This window comes from Oncorhynchus keta, chromosome 19, assembly GCF_023373465.1.
Source record: "Oncorhynchus keta strain PuntledgeMale-10-30-2019 chromosome 19, Oket_V2, whole genome shotgun sequence".
Lineage (NCBI taxonomy): Eukaryota > Metazoa > Chordata > Actinopteri > Salmoniformes > Salmonidae > Oncorhynchus > Oncorhynchus keta.
The window spans coordinates 10,421,842-10,440,692 of record NC_068439.1 but is presented as its reverse complement, the minus strand read 5'-3'; the positions used below and the strand labels follow the sequence as shown (position 1 = coordinate 10,440,692).

Below are 18,851 nucleotides of genomic sequence, written 5' to 3'. Positions count from 1 at the left end.
GTTGTTGAGACTGGGAATGAAGCCAGCTGGTTCTGTTGTTGAGACTGGGAATGAAGCCAGCTGGTTCTGTTGTTGAGACTGGGAATGAAGCCAGCTTGTTCTGTTGTTGAGACTGGGAATGAAGCCAGCTTGTCCTGTTGTTGAGACTGGGAATGAAGCCAGCTGGTTCTGTTGTTGAGACTGGGAATGAAGCCAGCTTGTCCTGTTGTTGAGACTGGGAATGAAGCCAGCTTGTCCTGCTGTTGAGACTGGGAATGAAGCCAGCTTGTCCTGTTGTTGAGACTGGGAATGAAGCCAGCTTGTTCTGTTGTTGAGACTGGGAATGAAGCCAGCTTGTCCTGCTGTTGAGACTGGGAATGAAGCCAGCTGGTTCTGTTGTTGAGACTGGGAATGAAGCCAGCTTGTTCTGTTGTTGAGACTGGGAATGAAGCCAGCTGGTTCTGTTGTTGAGACTGGGAATGAAGCCAGCTGGTTCTGTTGTTGAGACTGGGAATGAAGCCAGCTGGTTCTGTTGTTGAGACTGGGAATGAATCCAGCTGGTTCTGTTGTTGAGACTGGGAATGAATCCAGCTGGTTCTGTTGTTGAGACTGGGAATGAAGCCAGCTTGTCCTGCTGTTGAGACTGGGCATCTGTGGGTGATCAGGGGCCGTCACATAGGAAGAAAGCATGACAGATTTACAAGACACTGATCTTATGGTATCCATAGTTACCGCAGTAAAAAACATCTAAATCTAGAGATTTTCACATTTCTTCAATGTTTTGGTTTTATATATTTATGGAGAATAAAGAAAAGTAAAGTTAAAGATATATGGTCCTTTATTATCATCACTCAATGTAAGCACAGAAAGTGCTGTGTCGTAACGCAACCTGTCACACAAATCAGCAATGACGTGTCAGAGTGACACCTCCGGAGGAAACGGGGTTGGCTGGGTGTAAAGAAACATGACGTGTCAGAGTGACACCTCTGAAGGAAACGGGGTTGGCTGGGTGTAAAGAAACATGACGTGTCAGAGTGACACCTCTGAAGGAAACGGGGTTGGCTGGGTGTAAAGAAACATGACGTGTCAGAGTGACACCTCTGAAGGAAACGGGGTTGGCTGGGTGTAAAGAAACGTGACACCTCTGAAGGAAACGGGGTTGGCTGGGTGTAAAGAAACATGACGTGTCAGAGTGACACCTCTGAAGGAAACGGGGTTGGCTGGGTGTAAAGAAACATGACGTGTCAGAGTGACACCTCTGAAGGAAACGGGGTTGGCTGGGTGTAAAGAAACATGACGTGTCAGAGTGACACCTCTGAAGGAAACGGGGTTGGCTGGGTGTAAAGAAACATGACGTGTCAGAGTGACACCTCTGAAGGAAACGGGGTTGGCTGGGTGTAAAGAAACATGACGTGAGACACCTCCACACACAGGCTGAATGGTTACCAGACCATGGCAGCGTCCCAAATAGCCCCGTATTCCCTTTATAGTGCACTACTTTTGACATTGGCCTGTTCAACAGTAACACACTACATAGGAAATATTATGCCATTTGGGACACAGACCAGGATGTGACATAATGCCTTAGTACCATTGAGCGCCGTGGCAACGCCCCGGCTGTTTCCCCTTGGCCAAACGTGTCTCAAATACCACCCTATTCCCTATGTAGGTCACTACTTTGGTCAAAAGAAGGGCTCCAAGGGCCTCCCGGTTGGCGCAGTGGTCTAGTGCACTGCATCGCTAGCTGAGCCACCAGAGACTCTGGGTTTGCGCCCAGGCTCTGTCGCAGCTGGCCGTGACCGGGAGGTCCGTGGGGCGACGCACAATTGGCCTAGCGTCATCCGGGTTAGGGAGGGTTTGGCTGGTAGGTATATCCTTGTCTCATCGCGCACCAGCAACTCCTGGTGCGCGGGCCGGGCGCAGTGCGCGCTAACCAAGGTAGCCAGGTGCACAGTGTTTCCTCCGACACATTGGCCTCCGGGTTGGAGGCACGCTGTGTTAAGAAGCAGTGCGGCTTGGGTTGTGTTTCGGAGGACGCATTGTTGTTAGTAAAGTCTATTTAAAATGAAGACGGTTGAAAGGAATTATTTTTACTCAAATTTGTCTCCTTTCAGCACCTCGAGCTGTCCATTTCTGATTGATTGTGCCGAGGCTGCTGCTTCAAGTTTCAGCTTGGCTTATATTGAGGTCAATAAGTCTGATAAGTACATCATGGGCAAAGAAACATAGTTTTTAGCAAGATGAACTCCGACTCTCCTCAAACTGAACAGAACATAGGCTCTAGGCTAGTCCGCGAGCAAGACGGTGAATATTTCTGGACTAGGCCTAAACAAAACAAAAAAAGAAAGCTTTGACTCTCTGCCCGAACTGCCACCGAGGCCCTACACAGCACAGACACTGGTTATGCAGGACACAAGAACATTTTGATCAGCAAGAGCAGAGCAGACCGGGGCTGGAATATTTTTAATATATATATATTTTTTTTACCTTTATTTAACCAGGCAAGTCAGTTAAGAACATACTCTTATTTTCAATGACGGCCAAGGAACAGTGGGTTAACTGCCTGTTCAGGGGTAGAACGACAGATTTGTACCTTGTCAGCTCGGGGGTTTTAACTTGCAACCTTCTGGTTACTAGTCCAACGCTCTAACCACTAAGCTACGCTGCCGCCCCTATCCACTGTAGTGTGTAATGCATCCTAGTTTTAATGACACCATCCCCAGCAGCTATATTAGGAATACAACTTTTTTCTCCAAGCAGACATTTAGTAGCCTATAAGATTGAGACCACACTAAATAGCCCATAGGATGGAGACCATACTAAATAGCCCATAGGATGGAGACCATACTAAATAGCCTATAGGATTGAGACCACACTAAATAGCCTATAGGATTGAGACCACACTAAATAGCCTATAGGATGGAGACCATACTAAATAGCCCATAGGATGGAGACCATACTAAATAGCCCATAGGATGGAGACCATACTAAATAGCCCATAGGATTGAGACCACACTAAATAGCCTATAGGATGGAGACCACACTAAATAGCCTATAGGATGGAGACCATACTAAATAGCCCATAGGATGGAGACCATACTAAATAGATCATAGGATGGAGACCATACTAAATAGCCCATAGGATTGAGACCATACTAAATAGCCTATAGGATGGAGACCATACTAAATAGCCCATAGGATGGAGACCATACTAAATAGCCCATAGGATGGAGACCATACTAAATAGCCCATAGGATGGAGACCATACTAAATAGCCTATAGGATGGAGACCATACTAAATAGCCTATAGGATGGAGACCATACTAAATAGCCTATAGGATGGAGACCATACTAAATAGCCTATAGGATTGAGACCACACTAAATAGCCCATAGGATGGAGACCATACTAAATAGCCTATAGGATGGAGACCATACTAAATAGCCTATAGGATGGAGACCATACTAAATAGCCTATAGGATGGAGACCATACTAAATAGCCTATAGGATGGAGACCATACTAAATAGCCTATAGGATGGAGACCACACTAAATAGCCCATAGGATGGAGACCATACTAAATAGCCTATAGGATTGAGACCACACTAAATAGCCCATAGGATGGAGACCATACTAAATAGCCTATAGGATGGAGACCATACTAAATAGCCTATAGGATTGAGACCACACTAAATCGGGATGGAGACCATACTAAATAGCCTATAGGATTGAGACCACACTAAATAGCCTATAGATGGAGACCATACTAAATAGCCTATAGGATGGAGACCATACTAAATAGCCTATAGGATGGAGACCATCACTAAATAGCCCATAGGATGGAGACCATACTAAATAGCCTATAGGATTGAGACCACACTAAATAGCCCATAGGATGGAGACCATACTAAATAGCCTATAGGATTGAGACCACACTAAATCGCCCATAGGATGGAGACCATACTAAATAGCCTATAGGATTGAGACCACACTAAATAGCCCATAGGATGGAGACCACACTAAATAGCCCATAGGATGGAGACCATACTAAATAGCCTATAGGATGGAGACCATACTAAATAGCCTATAGGATTGAGACCACACTAAATAGCCCATAGGATGGAGACCATACTAAATAGCCTATAGGATGGAGACCACACTAAATAGCCCATAGGATGGAGACCATACTAAATAGCCCATAGGATGGAGACCATACTAAATAGCCCATAGGATGGAGACCATACTAAATAGCCTATAGGATGGAGATCCATACTAAATAGCCCATAGGATGGAGACCATACTAAATAGCCTATAGGATGGAGACCATACTAAATAGCCTATAGGATGGAGACCATACTAAATAGCCTATAGGATTGAGACCACACTAAATAGCCCATAGGATGGAGACCATACTAAATAGCCTATAGGATGGAGACCACACTAAATAGCCCATAGGATGGAGACCACACTAAATAGCCCATAGGATGGAGACCACACTAAATAGCCCATAGGATGGAGATCCACACTAAATAGCCCATAGGATGGAGACCATACTAAATAGCCTATAGGATGGAGACCATACTAAATAGCCTATAGGATGGAGACCATACTAAATAGCCCATAGGATGGAGATCCATACTAAATAGCCCATAGGATGGAGATCCATACTAAATAGCCCATAGGATAGAGACCATACTAAATAGCCCATAGGATGGAGACCATACTAAATAGCCTATAGGATGGAGATCCATACTAAATAGCCCATTGGAGACCATACTAAATAGCCCATAGGATGGAGACCATACTAAATAGCCTATAGGATGGAGACCATACTAAATAGCCTATAGGATGGAGACGATACTAAATAGCCTATAGGATGGAGACGATACTAAATAGCCTATAGGATGGAGACCATACTAAATAGCCTATAGGATGGAGACCATACTAAATAGCCTATAGGATTGAGACCACACTAAATAGCCCATAGGATGGAGACCATACTAAATAGCCTATAGGATGGAGACCATACTAAATAGCCTATAGGATGGAGACCATACTAAATAGCCCATAGGATGGAGACCATACTAAATAGCCTATAGGATGGAGACGATACTAAATAGCCTATAGGATGGAGACCATACTAAATAGCCTATAGGATGGAGACCATACTAAATATCCCATAGGATGGAGACCACCCTAAATAGCCTATAGGATGGAGACCATAAAATAGCCCATAGGATGGAGACCATACTAAATAGCCTAAGGATGGAGACCATACTAAATAGCCCATAGGATGGAGACCACCCTAAATAGCCTATAGGATGGAGATCCATACTAAATGGCCCATAGGATGGAGACCATACTAAATAGCCCATAGGATGGAGACCATACTAAATAGCCTATAGGATGGAGACCATACTAAATAGCCCATAGGATGGAGACCATACTAAATAGCCTATAGGATGGAGACCATACTAAATAGCCTATAGGATGGAGACCATACTAAATAGCCCATAGGATGGAGATCCATACTAAATAGCCCATAGGATGGAGACCATACTAAATAGCCCATAGGATGGAGACCATACTAAATAGCCTATAGGATGGAGACCATACTAAATAGCCTATAGGATGGAGACCATACTAAATAGCCTATAGGATGGAGACCATACTAAATAGCCCATAGGATGGAGACCATACTAAATAGCCCATAGGATGGAGACCATACTAAATAGCCCATAGGATGGAGACCATACTAAATAGCCTATAGGATGGAGACCATACTAAATAGCCTATAGGATTGAGACCACACTAAATAGCCCATAGGATGGAGACCATACTAAATAGCCTATAGGATGGAGACCACACTAAATAGCCCATAGGATGGAGACCACACTAAATAGCCCATAGGATGGAGACCATACTAAATAGCCCATAGGATGGAGACCACACTAAATAGCCCATAGGATGGAGACCATACTAAATAGCCCATAGGATGGAGACCATACTAAATAGCCCATAGGATGGAGACCATACTAAATAGCCCATAGGATGGAGATCCATACTAAATAGCCCATAGGATGGAGATCCATACTAAATAGCCCATAGGATGGAGACCATACTAAATAGCCCATAGGATGGAGACCATACTAAATAGCCCATAGGATGGAGACCATACTAAATAGCCTATAGGATGGAGACCATACTAAATAGCCTATAGGATGGAGACCATACTAAATAGCCTATAGGATGGAGACCACACTAAATAGCCCATAGGATGGAGACCATACTAAATAGCCTATAGGATGGAGACCATACTAAATAGCCTATAGGATGGAGACCATACTAAATAGCCCATAGGATGGAGACCATACTAAATAGCCCATAGGATGGAGACCATACTAAATAGCCCACCATACTAAATAGCCCATAGGATGGAGACCATACTAAATAGCCCATAGGATGGAGACCATACTAAATAGCCCATAGGATGGAGACCATACTAAATAGCCCATAGGATGGAGAGCATACTAAATAGCCCATAGGATGGAGACCATACTAAATAGCCCATAGGATGGAGACCATACTAAATAGCCTATAGGATGGAGACCATACTAAATAGCCTATAGGATGGAGACCATACTAAATAGCCTATAGGATGGAGATCCATACTAAATAGCCTATAGGATGGAGACCATACTAAATAGCCTATAGGATGGAGACCATACTAAATAGCCTATAGGATGGAGACCATACTAAATAGCCCATAGGATGGAGACCACCCTAAATAGCCTATAGGTGCAATTGATATTGCTCGCCTAGCGGAGGATCAGGGATGAGGGGCAGCATTGGGCACATCAATATATAAAGCCTAATAAGCAGCTCATTCAAAAGAAAAAAAGGAGAAATATTGAAATTTCATCAACTACAAATTACATGACGCTCCCCTGGACTAGATGTCAAAAACACTAAACCCTCCCCTTGACTGAAATTGAAAAAGCATGACCCTCCCCATTGTCTTTCAAGTAACCATTCTGTACATTTGTATCTATCCCTAATCTAAATGACAGTGGGAAAATAGCTAAGCCTGTACAGAACAAAAATATATTTTTAAATGCATCCTGTTTGCAATAAGGCACCAAAGTAAAAAGAAATTGTGGCATAGAAATGTACTTTATGTCCTGAATACAAAGCGTTATGTTTGGGGCAAAACCAACACAACACATCACTGAGAACCACTCCTCATATTTTCAAGCATGGTAATGGCTACATCCTGTTATGGGTATGCTTGTCATCGGCAAGGACTGGGAGTTTTCTTTTAAATATAAAAATAAACAATATAGAGCTAAACACAGACAAAATCCCAGAGGAAAACCTAGTTCAGTCAGCTTTCCAACAGACACTGGGAAATAAATTCACCTTTTAGAAGGACAATAACTGAAAACACAAAGCCAAAATATACACTGGAGTTGCTTACCAAGATGACCTTGAATGTTCCTGAGAGGCCTTAGTTACAGGTTTGACTTAAATCGGCTTGAAAATCTATGGCAAGACCTGAAAATGGCGGTCAAGTGATGCCGAACAAAAAACTTGACAGCGCTTGAATAATGTGCAAATATTGTACAATCCAGGTGTGCAAAGCTCTTAGAGAGGTGTCTAGGAAGAGTCATCGCTGCCAAATGTAAATCTAACATGTATTGTGAACACTACATGAACAAAAGTATGTGGACACCTGCAGGTCGAACATCTCATTCCAAAAACATGGGCATTGATATGGATTTGGTCCCCTCTTTGCTGCTATAACAGCCTCCAGTCTTCTGGGAAGGCTTTCCACCAGATGCTGGAACGTTGCTGCGGGGACTTGCTTCCATTCCGCCACAAGAGGATTAGTGAGGTCAGGCACTGATATTAACCAATTAGGCCTGGCTCGCAGTCGGCATTCCAATTCATCCCAAAGTTGAACGATGGGATTGAGGTCAGAGCTCTATGCAGGCCAGTCAAGTTCTTCCACACCGATCTCGACAAACCTTCTGTATGGACCTTGCTTTGTGCACGGGGAAACAGGAAAGGGCCACAAAGTTGGAAGCTCAGAATGGTCTAGAATGTCATTTTATGCTGTAGTGTTAAGATGTACCTTCACTGGATCTGGGGCCTGGCCCGAACGATGAAAAACAGGCCCCAGACCATTATTCCTCCTACACTAAACTTTATAGTTAGCACTATGCATCGGGGCAGGTAGTGTTCTCCTGGCATCTGCCAAACCCAGATTTGTCAGTCGGCCTGCCAGATGGTGAAGCGTGATTCATCACTCCAGAGAGCACATTTCCACTGCTCCAGAGTCCAATGCTTTACACCCCTCCAGCTGGCGCTATACGCATTAGGCTTGTGTGCGTGCAGCTGCTCGGCCAGATAAACCCATTTCACGAAGCTCTTGAAGAACAGTTATTGTGCTGACTCTGCTTCCAGAAGCAGTTTGGAACTCGGTAGTGAGTGTTGCAACAGAGGACAAACGAACGGTCCCGTTCTGTGAGCGTGTGTGGCCTACCACTTCACGGCTGAGCTGTTGTTGCTCCTAGATGTTTCCGCTTCACAATAACAGCACTTACAGTTGACCGGGGGCAGCTCTAGCAGGGCAGAAATTTGATGAGCTAACTTGTTGGAAAGGTGGCATCCTATGACGCTGCCACATTGAAAGTCACTGATCATTTCAGGAGACACCTGAAACCCCACCTCTTTAAGGAATACCTAGGATAGGATAAAGTAATCCTTCTCACCCCCCTTAAAAGATTTAGATGCACTATTGTAAAGTGGCTGTTCCACTGGATGTCATAAGGTGAATGCACCAATTTGTAAATAAGCCAAATGACTTAAATGTAAATGTAAATGTAAATTTCAGAAAGGCCTTTCGACATCCAATGTTTGTCTATGGAGATTGCATGGAGGTGGGCTCGATTTTACACACCTGTGGCTGAAATTGCCGATTCCACTAATTTGAAGGAGTGTCCACATACTTTTGCATATATTGTTAATCTCTGTATTTCCAATACAATTGCAAAAAAAATTAAAACATGATTTCACTTTGTCGTTATAGGGTATTGTGTGTAGATGGGTGAGAAAATATATTTCATCCCTTTAAAATTCAATTCAATTTTGTGACAACAAAATGTGGAATAAGTCAAGGGGTATGAATACTTTCTGAAGGCACTCTAGAGTATGTCTCAACAGATGGTTTATAGTTTGCAGCTCCTCTTTTAGAACTAAAGTTGTGTAGACAATTACATGTTTTCCCCAGCCTGTAGTCAGAGCTCCACTGACCCCTGCTGGCTGAGGTCATAACTGTTTTCCTCAGCCTGTAGTCAGAGCTCCTCTGACCCCTGCTGGCTGAGGTCATAACTGTTTTCCTCAGCCTGTAGTCAGAGCTCCACTGACCCCTGCTGGCTGAGGTCGTAACTGTTTTCCTCAGCCTGTAGTCAGAGCTCCACTGACCCCTGCTGGCTGAGGTCATAACTGTTTTCCTCAGCCTGTAGTCAGAGCTCCACTGACCCCTGCTGGCTGAGGTCACAACTGTTTTCCTCAGCCTGTAGTCAGAGCTCCACTGACCCCTGCTGGTTGAGGTCATAACTGTTTTCCTCAGCCTGTAGTTAGAGCTCCACTGACCCCTGCTGGTTGAGGTCATAACTGTTTTCCTCAGCCTGTAGTCAGAGCTCCACTGACCCCTGCTGACTGAGGTCACAACTTCTACTTCACATATAAGATTGTATGTTTTGCATTTCACCTTATATAACAGAGAACGGCTTTACGTTTCATTTCAGTTGTGAGAAGATAGATAAGAATGGTATACCAAACCTTTTATTATGTGGACCGTTATTAGCATGTTTTAACCACTCCATTATAACGCCATTATAACGCAATTATAACTCCATTATAACACCATTATAACTCCATTATAACACCATTATAACTCCATTATAACAGCATTATAACGCCATTATATCATTATAACTCCATTATAACAGCATTATAACGCCATTATATCATTATAACAGCATTATAACTCCATTATAACACCATTATAACACCATTATAACACCATTATAACAGCATTATAACGCCATTATAACGCCATTATAAACGCCATTATAACGCCATTATAACGCCATTATAACGCCATTATAACATCATTATAACATCATTATAACAGCATTATAACACCATTATAACACCATTATAACTCCATTATAACTCCATTATAACACCATTATAACTCCATTATAACTCCATTATAACACCATTATAACACCATTATAACGCCATTATATCATTATAACATCATTATAACATCATTATAACAGCATTATAACTCCATTATAACTCCATTATAACTCCATTATAACAGCATTATAACACCATTATAACGCCATTATATCATTATAACATCATTATAACATCATTATAACAGCATTATAACAGCATTATAACAGCATTATAACTCCATTATAACACCATTATAACACCATTATAACACCATTATAACTCCATTATAACTCCATTATAACTCCATTATAACACCATTATAACTCCATTATAACACCATTATAACACCATTATAACTCCATTATAACACCATTATAACACCATTATAACACCATTATAACTCCATTATAACACCATTATAACACCATTATAACTCCATTATAACACCATTATAACACCATTATAACACCATTATAACACCATTATAACACCATTATAACTCCATTATAACACCATTATAACACCATTATAACACCATTATAACTCCATTATAACACCATTATAACACCATTATAACACCATTATAACACCATTATAACACCATTATAACACCATTATAACTCCATTATAACACCATTATAACTCCATTATAACACCATTATAACTCCATTATAACTCCATTATAACACCATTATAACACCATTATAACTCCATTATAACACCATTATAACACCATTATAACACCATTATAACTCCATTATAACACCATTATAACTCCATTATAACTCCATTATAACACCATTATAACACCATTATAACTCCATTATAACTCCATTATAACTCCATTATAACACCATTATAACTCCATTATAACTCCATTATAACTCCATTATAACTCCATTATAACTCCATTATAACGCCATTATAACGCCATTATAACACCATTATAACACCATTATAACACCATTATAATGATCCAGTACATTGAAAAGTTGGAGGCCCCTTACACGTCAACATGGTGAAGCAAAAACAAACAGAGCAAAATGCGATTCACATAGAATTAAAAAGGTATTGTTGGTTATTATTCATCCTAATCAGACAGGTTTTTTATTTTTTATTTCACATGGACAATATATTATCTCGAATGTAAGACAAGTACTGGAAACAATAGAACACTATGAAATATCTGGGAAACCAGGCCTGGTATCCGTAGCTGACTTTGAAAAGGCTTTTGATAAAGTATGACTGGAGTTTATATATAAATGCCTGGACTATTTTCAATTTGAGGAGAATCTCCTACAAAATATTATGTACAGTAACCCTATGTGTAAAATAGTAAACAATGGCTACATCTCAGAAAGTTTTAAACTGTCAAGAGGAGTAAAACATGGTTGTCCACTATCGGCATATCTATTTATTATGGCCATCAAAATGTTAACTATTAAAATCAGATCCAACAACAATATAAAATCCACAATGTTGACCCCTCCACAACCTCATAGATGAAATAGATACTTGTTCCAACCTCTATGGATTACAACCAAATTATGACGTGTACTATATTACGTATCGGATCACTGAAAAATACACACAAGTCCGGGCTCTGACTGGGTCACTCAACATTCAGAGACTTGGCCTGAAGTCACCCCTGTGTTGTCTTGGCTGTGTGATTAGGGTCGTTGTCCGGTTGGAAGGTGAAGCGCTCTGGAGCAGGTTTTCATCAAGGATCTCTCTGTACTTTGCTCCGTTCATCTTTCCCTCGATCCTGATTAGTCTCCCAGTCCCTGCCGCTGAAAAACATCCCCACATCATGATGCTGCCACCACCATGCTTCACTGTTTCCTCCAGACGTGGCGCTTGGCATTCAGGCCAAAGAGTTCAATCTTGGTTTCATCAGACCAGAGAATCTTGTTTCTCATGTTCTGAGAGTCCTTTAGGTGCTGTCATGTGCCTTTTACTGAGTAGTGGCTTCCGTCTGCCCACTCTACCATAAAGGCCTGATTTTTGGAGTGCTGCAAAGAAGGTTGTCCTTCTGGAAGGTTTTCCCATCTCCAGAGGAACTCTGGAGCTCTGTTAGAGTGACCATAACATGCTTGGTCACCTCCCTGACCAAGGCACTTCTCCCCAGCTTGCTCAGTTTAGCCAGGCAGCCAGCTCTAGGAAGAGTCTTGGTAGTTCCACACTTCTTCAATTTAAGAATGATGGAGACCACTGTGTTCATGGGGACCTTCAATGCTGCAGACATTTTTTGGTACCCTTCCCCAGATCTGTGCCTCAACACAATCTTGTCTCGGAGCTCTACCGACAATACCTTCGACCTCCTGGCTTGGTTTTTGTTCTGACACACACTGTCAACTGTGGGACCTTTATATAGACAGGTGTGTACCTTTCCAAATCATTGGGGCGGCAGGGTAGCCTAGTGGTTAGAGCATTGGACTAGTAACCAAAAGGATGCAAGTTCATATCCCTGAGCTGACAAGGTACAAATCTGTCGTTCTGCCCTTGAACAGGCAGTTAACCCACTGTTCCTAGGCTGTCATTGAAAATAAGAATTTGTTCTTAACTTAAGATCCATCCTTCGAAACGAGCACACAGTGCCATTTACCAAATTGAAGTAGATCAAATGCCTTTCCATCGCCCTCACCTCGATTTGTATTATATATAGCTGTGGATCATCCTCTATTGTCCCTAACATCTTTTATTCCTTCGCAACAGTTGTGGGATACACACATACACCCACACACACACACTCAAACCCCCCACACACAACCATAAACTCACATTCTCAACAGTTGCACCATCCCAGAGCCCAACTTAAGAAAGGTCCTGATTTACAAATGCACTTACTGTTGCAGCTGCAAGACTGCGCAAAAAAATGGGCAGAAATTAAGATATTTTATTTAACATTGTCACGTCCTAGATGATGGAGGTCAAATGTACACCTTTTCCCTGAAACACCCACAACACGGTCCCCCGTATTGACCATATTCCCAAGCATCTCCATGCAGTCAGACTTTTGATTTTGTGCCACCAGCGTCGCAATAATATACCCCCTCTCTGAATGTCTGAGTGTGACCCCCTCCTCATGGGTTACTGCAGCTAGTGTTGCCAGCACTGCCACTGTCTGGGTGGGGGCACACCACCGGCTAGGTACAAGGTCGTTGATGGCAGCTTTGCAAACTTGTTAATTGAAATGCAATCCAGGTGACTACCTCATGAAGCTGGTTGAGAGAATACCAAGAGTGTGCAAAAGGTGGCTACTTTGAAGAATCTAAAATATATTTAGATGTGTTTAACACTTTTTTGGTTACTACATGATTCCATATGTGTTATTTCATAGTTTTGATGTCTTCACTATTATTCTACAATGTAAAAAAAAAACAGTAAAATAAATTAAAACCCTTGAATGATTAGATGTGTCTAAACTTTTGACAAGTACTGTATATGGGGGATAGAACCATCCCAGCTCTGCAGCTTTTTCTGCAAAGAGACAGAATCATTAGATCATTTGTTTTGGTACTGTCCCCCCATATGTAACTTGTTTTTGGTGGCAGGTTCAGGAATGGCTGAAGAATTGCAACATTTCCCTGGAGCTAACTGTGCAAATAGCACTGCTGGGTGATTTAAAATGTTTATCTTTAATTTACAATTGGTAGAATAAAAAAAAAAACAAGTTTACTAAAGTAAAATATAATGTGCCCGTAGAATATATATAGTATGTATAAACTGGAAGTAAAAACCTAAGTGTAGGGGTAGGGGAAAATAAAAAAGGAAACTATATATTTTATATATTTACAGCAGGTAGCCTAGTGGTTAGAGCGTTGCACTCGTAACCAAAAGTTGCAAGATCGAATCCCCGAGCCGACAAGGTAAAAATCTGTCGTTACGCCCCTAAACAAGGCAGTTAACCCACTGTTCCTAGGCCGTCATTGAAAATAAGAATTTGTTCTTAATTGACTTACCTAGTTAAATAAAAAGGTCAAATTCAATAAATATATTTACGAAAAAAATATATGGGGGATTAGAAATTATGCAGATAATTACATTGGATGGAATCTACAATATTCAAGCTGATCCACCCCCTAAAATATGAAACAAATTATAACAATTATAAATTGGATAATAAAAAGATATACAAAAAATATAAAAACAGCTTTACAAAGGTACAACAGTGATTCTATTTACACTATTGTCTATTTAGAAGGAAAAGTCATGACAAAAAAGTCTCACAAAAAGGAACTTGTATTTAAGAGTTTTTATTTAAGCATATTGATAGAAGCCATAGATCTCAATAAAACAAGTTGACAATTACTTTTGTTTTGTTTTTAAAACTATGGTTGCAATTAACAGATATAATATTGTCATTATAATGGGTTTGTAGTCCAAGATTGTAATATATTACAAAAAAATGTGCATCATAACGAGAACATCAGTCATAAATGAAGTTTTACAGCACATCAACAACTATGGTCATCGTATCCAGTCAACACCATCTACGACAGGGATTATAAACTAGATTTGAACCGCGGGATGATTAAAAAAAATAAAATTATTGAGCGGATGGTTGGTCAAGGTGCCGGAAACGTAATTACAAATAATTTGAAGCTTAATTCGGTGTTTTGGAAACTGCTAAGAGGTTTGCTCTTCAACAGTGTTAATAAATGTGTTTATTACGACCAGAGAGTTTGTTATTATCATGTAGACAGTTGGATAAAAAAAAAAGGTTCACTATCAGAACCTGATCTCACCTGAGCAATATAAGGACTATGGGGTGGTTTTCCCGGACACAGATTAAGACTAGTCCTGGACTAAAATGCAAGATCAATGCAGAATCGCCATCGAGGCTCAATCTGTGTTCAGGAAACCTCTCCTATAACTTGAATGGAGTGTGGCACTCTAAACTGTTTTACATACCAGAAAGGTGCAGGAAATGTACAGGTTACCAAAATCATTTATCTCCCTACAAAACCCAGAGATGAATTTACAAAAACAACAGTTTGATTTTTTTTCCCATATCGGTGTCCGTCCCCAATTGATATATAATAGTTCATCAACAATGATATAACAACAATTATGTATTATGTGTTTGGAAATAAAATTAATGTTAGTGTAGTAAATATCACAAGTAGAATTAAACTGAATATTTTTTATATTAATCCACACTCTCTCGCCCCATTTTACTCCAATACTCTCCTTCATTTGAATAGAAATACTACTGCCTTGTCTCAGGGTAAATGAGACAGGAATTTAGCTGGAGGCCTTGAGCTCAGGTAGGGAGTGTCAGGTTACATATCCCAGACCCATCCCTTCGCCCTGATGCCACTCCCCTGACCCTGGCAACAGTGAGATGGCTGGGCATCGCTCCGGGCATCCATCCCGGGCTGGTGTTTCAGGTCGGAGGGGATCCATCCCGGGCTGGTGTTTCAGGTCGGAGGAGATCCATCCCGGGCTGGTGTTTCAGGTCGGAGGAGATCCATCCCAGGCTGGTGTGTCAGGTCGGAGGAGATCCATCCCGGGCTGGTGTTTCAGGTCGGAGGAGATCCATCCCGGGCTGGTGTTTCAGGTCGGAGGAGATCCATCCCGGGCTGGTGTTTCAGGTCGGAGGAGATCCATCCCGGGCTGGTGTTTCAGGTCGGAGGAGATCCATCCCGGGCTGGTGTGTCAGGTCGGAGGAGATCCATCCCGGGCTGGTGTGTCAGGTCGGAGGAGATCCATCCCGGGCTGGTGTGTCAGGTTGGGTGGGGATCCATCCCGGGCTGGTGTTTCAGGTTGGGTGGGGATCCATCCCGGGCTGGTGTTTCAGGTTGGGTGGGGGAATTAAATAAATAAAGATGTGAAAGAGAGGAGGGTTGTCTGTCTCTCTTCTCATTTGGTGGCTTGCCAGATGATGATGCCTAGTATGGTCAGTACTATGGACAAGACCATAGCCAGAATGCACATCTTCTTACGGGACTTTTGCTGAGGGGAGAAACAGAGTAGAGGGATGGTAGGTTGGTGACAGTCGATGTGCAGAAAACATCATGGCACCGATTAATTTAATGACGACGGCTCAACGCTATGTGGGCGATCTTTTTATCAAGCAGCAAACCCACAGCATGCGAGGTCGTGCTTAGCGGTGTAGCGGAGGGTATCACGTCGTATGCGCACATTTTCTTATCAGTGGGCTTTGTCTATACTCACTCCTCAATCCCCACTGACGTGTAATCAAAGTAGTGTAGGTGGAGGGTACACGGCGAATCGATCATGAACAACGTAGCCTACACAAATGCAAGTCAGTAAAATACTTGGCAAATATATATGGGTGTGAAAAGTGCGAGTGTAAAAACATAGAAGAAACCTATATTATTCCGCACTCAGGGTAGATAATGTGGCCCGGCGCTTGTTGCACCCGGCGAAAGTCGGCTCAAAGGTTTCAGCACCGGACCGGAAGAGTTTAAGGGACAGGTTATGAGGTTTAGGCCCTGACCTGAACAGGTAGCCACGATTCCCACTAGATTAAATAGGCTGGGTTTCTGTACAGCACTTTGAGATATCAGCTGATGTACGAAGGGCTATATAAATAAAATTTGATTTGTCTCATCGCGCACTAGCGACTCCTGTGGCGGGCCGGGCGCAGTGCACGCTAACCAGGTCGCCAGGTGCACAGTGTTTCCTCCGACACATTGGTGCGGCTAGCTTCCGGGTTGGATGGCGCTGTGTTAAGAAGCAGTGCGGCTTGGTTGGGTTGTGTATCGGAGGACGCATGACTTTCAACCTTCGTCTCTCCCGAGTCCGTACGGGAGTTGTAGCGATGAGACAAGACAGTAACTACTAACAATTGGATACCACGAAATTGAGGAGAAAAAGGGGGTATTTTCTTTTGTTGAAAAAATAAAGAAGAAAGGTTATACAAGAATAGTAATATTAGCGTAGAAATGTAGCCTTGTTTTGTTACCCATAACTCTCCTCCAGCAAAGCGCTTGTTGCTGATCTCAGCAGCGAGTAGCATCCAAGCCTTTAGCTGAGGTGAAGTGCAGGAAATATCCCGTTCTCATGTAACGCTGTGCCACCAGAGACTCTGGGTTCGAGCCCAGGCTCTGTCGGTAAGCTGGTCTTTTTCTGAACTCTGTGCTTATCGGGTCCCTTAGCCTAAAGCATCAGCCATAAGGACTGAGCCTATTGTTTCATTCTAGATATCATGGTCCAGGACCATATCATGGTCATTGCCATGATTTAGGTCATTCAGAGTACACGCCACCGTTTCTCCGAATTGTTCACGCCCCTTTCCTACACCGGGAAGGCCATTTAGAAAATTAGAGTATACCCACTTCTCCATGGCATCAACAGCCAATCAAGCACGGCCTGGAAGCTATAACGATCCTCGATTGGTCAGTTGCACCATTATATATCGTGCTATGATATCGCCTGGAATTTGCATAATGTTCAGCTTTTGTCAACTTAATGTTCTTTTCACACTTTGTTCAAACTCAGTTCGCCTTGATGCACTTTCCTTCTATTGAAATGTAATGGGTTCCCTCATTTTGTCGGCAGTCATCGCTAGCTAGCAGCGGACACACACTTACTCTGCCGCAGTGACATTCAGTCTTACCTGGTAGTAGGAGGCTCTCTGGAGCTGTTCTGTCCCTCGGTCTACGTGGACCTCAGCACTCTCCACGTTGGCCTCTATGCTGTCTGTGGTGTAAAACACAGAGGGTCAGACATACTGCCTTATAATAAGGTACGGGAGATTTTATTTTATTTTTTCCACATATGTATCGTGCCTTCAGAACGTAGTCACACCCCTTGACTTTTTCCACATTTTGTTGTTTTAGAGCCTGAATTTAAAATGGATTAAATTGATTTTGTGTCACGGACCTACACACAATACCCCATAATGTGAAAGTGATATTATGTTTTTTGACATTTTTACTATGTCTTCAGTCAACAAGTATTCAACTCCTTTGTTATGTCAAGCCTAAATAAGTTCAGGAGTAAAAAATTGCCCAACAAGTCACATAAGTTGCATGGACTCACTGTGTGCAATAATAGTGCTTAACATGATTTATGAATGACTACCTCATCTCTGTAAGGTCACTCAGTCGAGAAGTGAATTTCAAACACAGATTCAACCACAAACACCAGGGAGGCTTGCCAATGCCACCCCAAGAAGGGCACCTATTGGTAGATTGGTACAAATAAATTAAAAAGGGATATTCAATGTCTACTTTGAGCATGGTGAAGTTAATATTTACACTTTGGATGATGTTTCAATACACCCAGTCACTACAGATATATAGGCATCCTTCCTAACTCAGTTGCCGGAGAGGAAGGAAACCACTCAGCGAACTCACCATGAGGCCAATGGTGACTTTAAAACAGTTTAATGGCTGTGATAGGAGAAAACTCTGGATGGATCAACAATATTGTAGTTACTCCACAATACTAACCTAATTGACAAGAGTGAAAAGAAGGAAGCCTGTATAGAACACAAATATTCCAAAACACGCATTCTGTTTGCAACAAGGCACTAAAGTAATATTGCAAAGAATGTGGCAAACCAATTCACGTTTTGTCCAAAATACAAAGTGTTATGTTTGGGACAAATCCAACACAACACATTACTGAGTATCACTCTTCATAT

At 42.1% G+C, this 18,851-nt stretch overlaps 1 protein-coding gene across 3 annotated transcripts in view; it reads right to left on the bottom strand.

Moving 5' to 3' along the window:
* Positions 1-18,851, bottom strand: part of LOC118397629 (syntaxin-12-like) — a 32,524-nt gene that overhangs the window by 3,147 nt on the left and 10,526 nt on the right. For 2 of the 3 annotated variants that reach the window (XM_052469418.1, XM_052469419.1), the window contains 2 exons: positions 17,820-17,902; positions 14,472-16,189 (listed from right to left, as the gene is read on the bottom strand). In XM_052469418.1, coding sequence (XP_052325378.1) covers positions 16,097-16,189; positions 17,820-17,902 — 176 coding nt within the window. In that variant the 3' untranslated portion in view covers positions 14,472-16,096. Of the gene's footprint in view, positions 1-14,471; positions 16,190-17,819; positions 17,903-18,851 lie in introns of those variants that run through there. The other variant, XM_052469420.1, reaches the window with a different exon arrangement.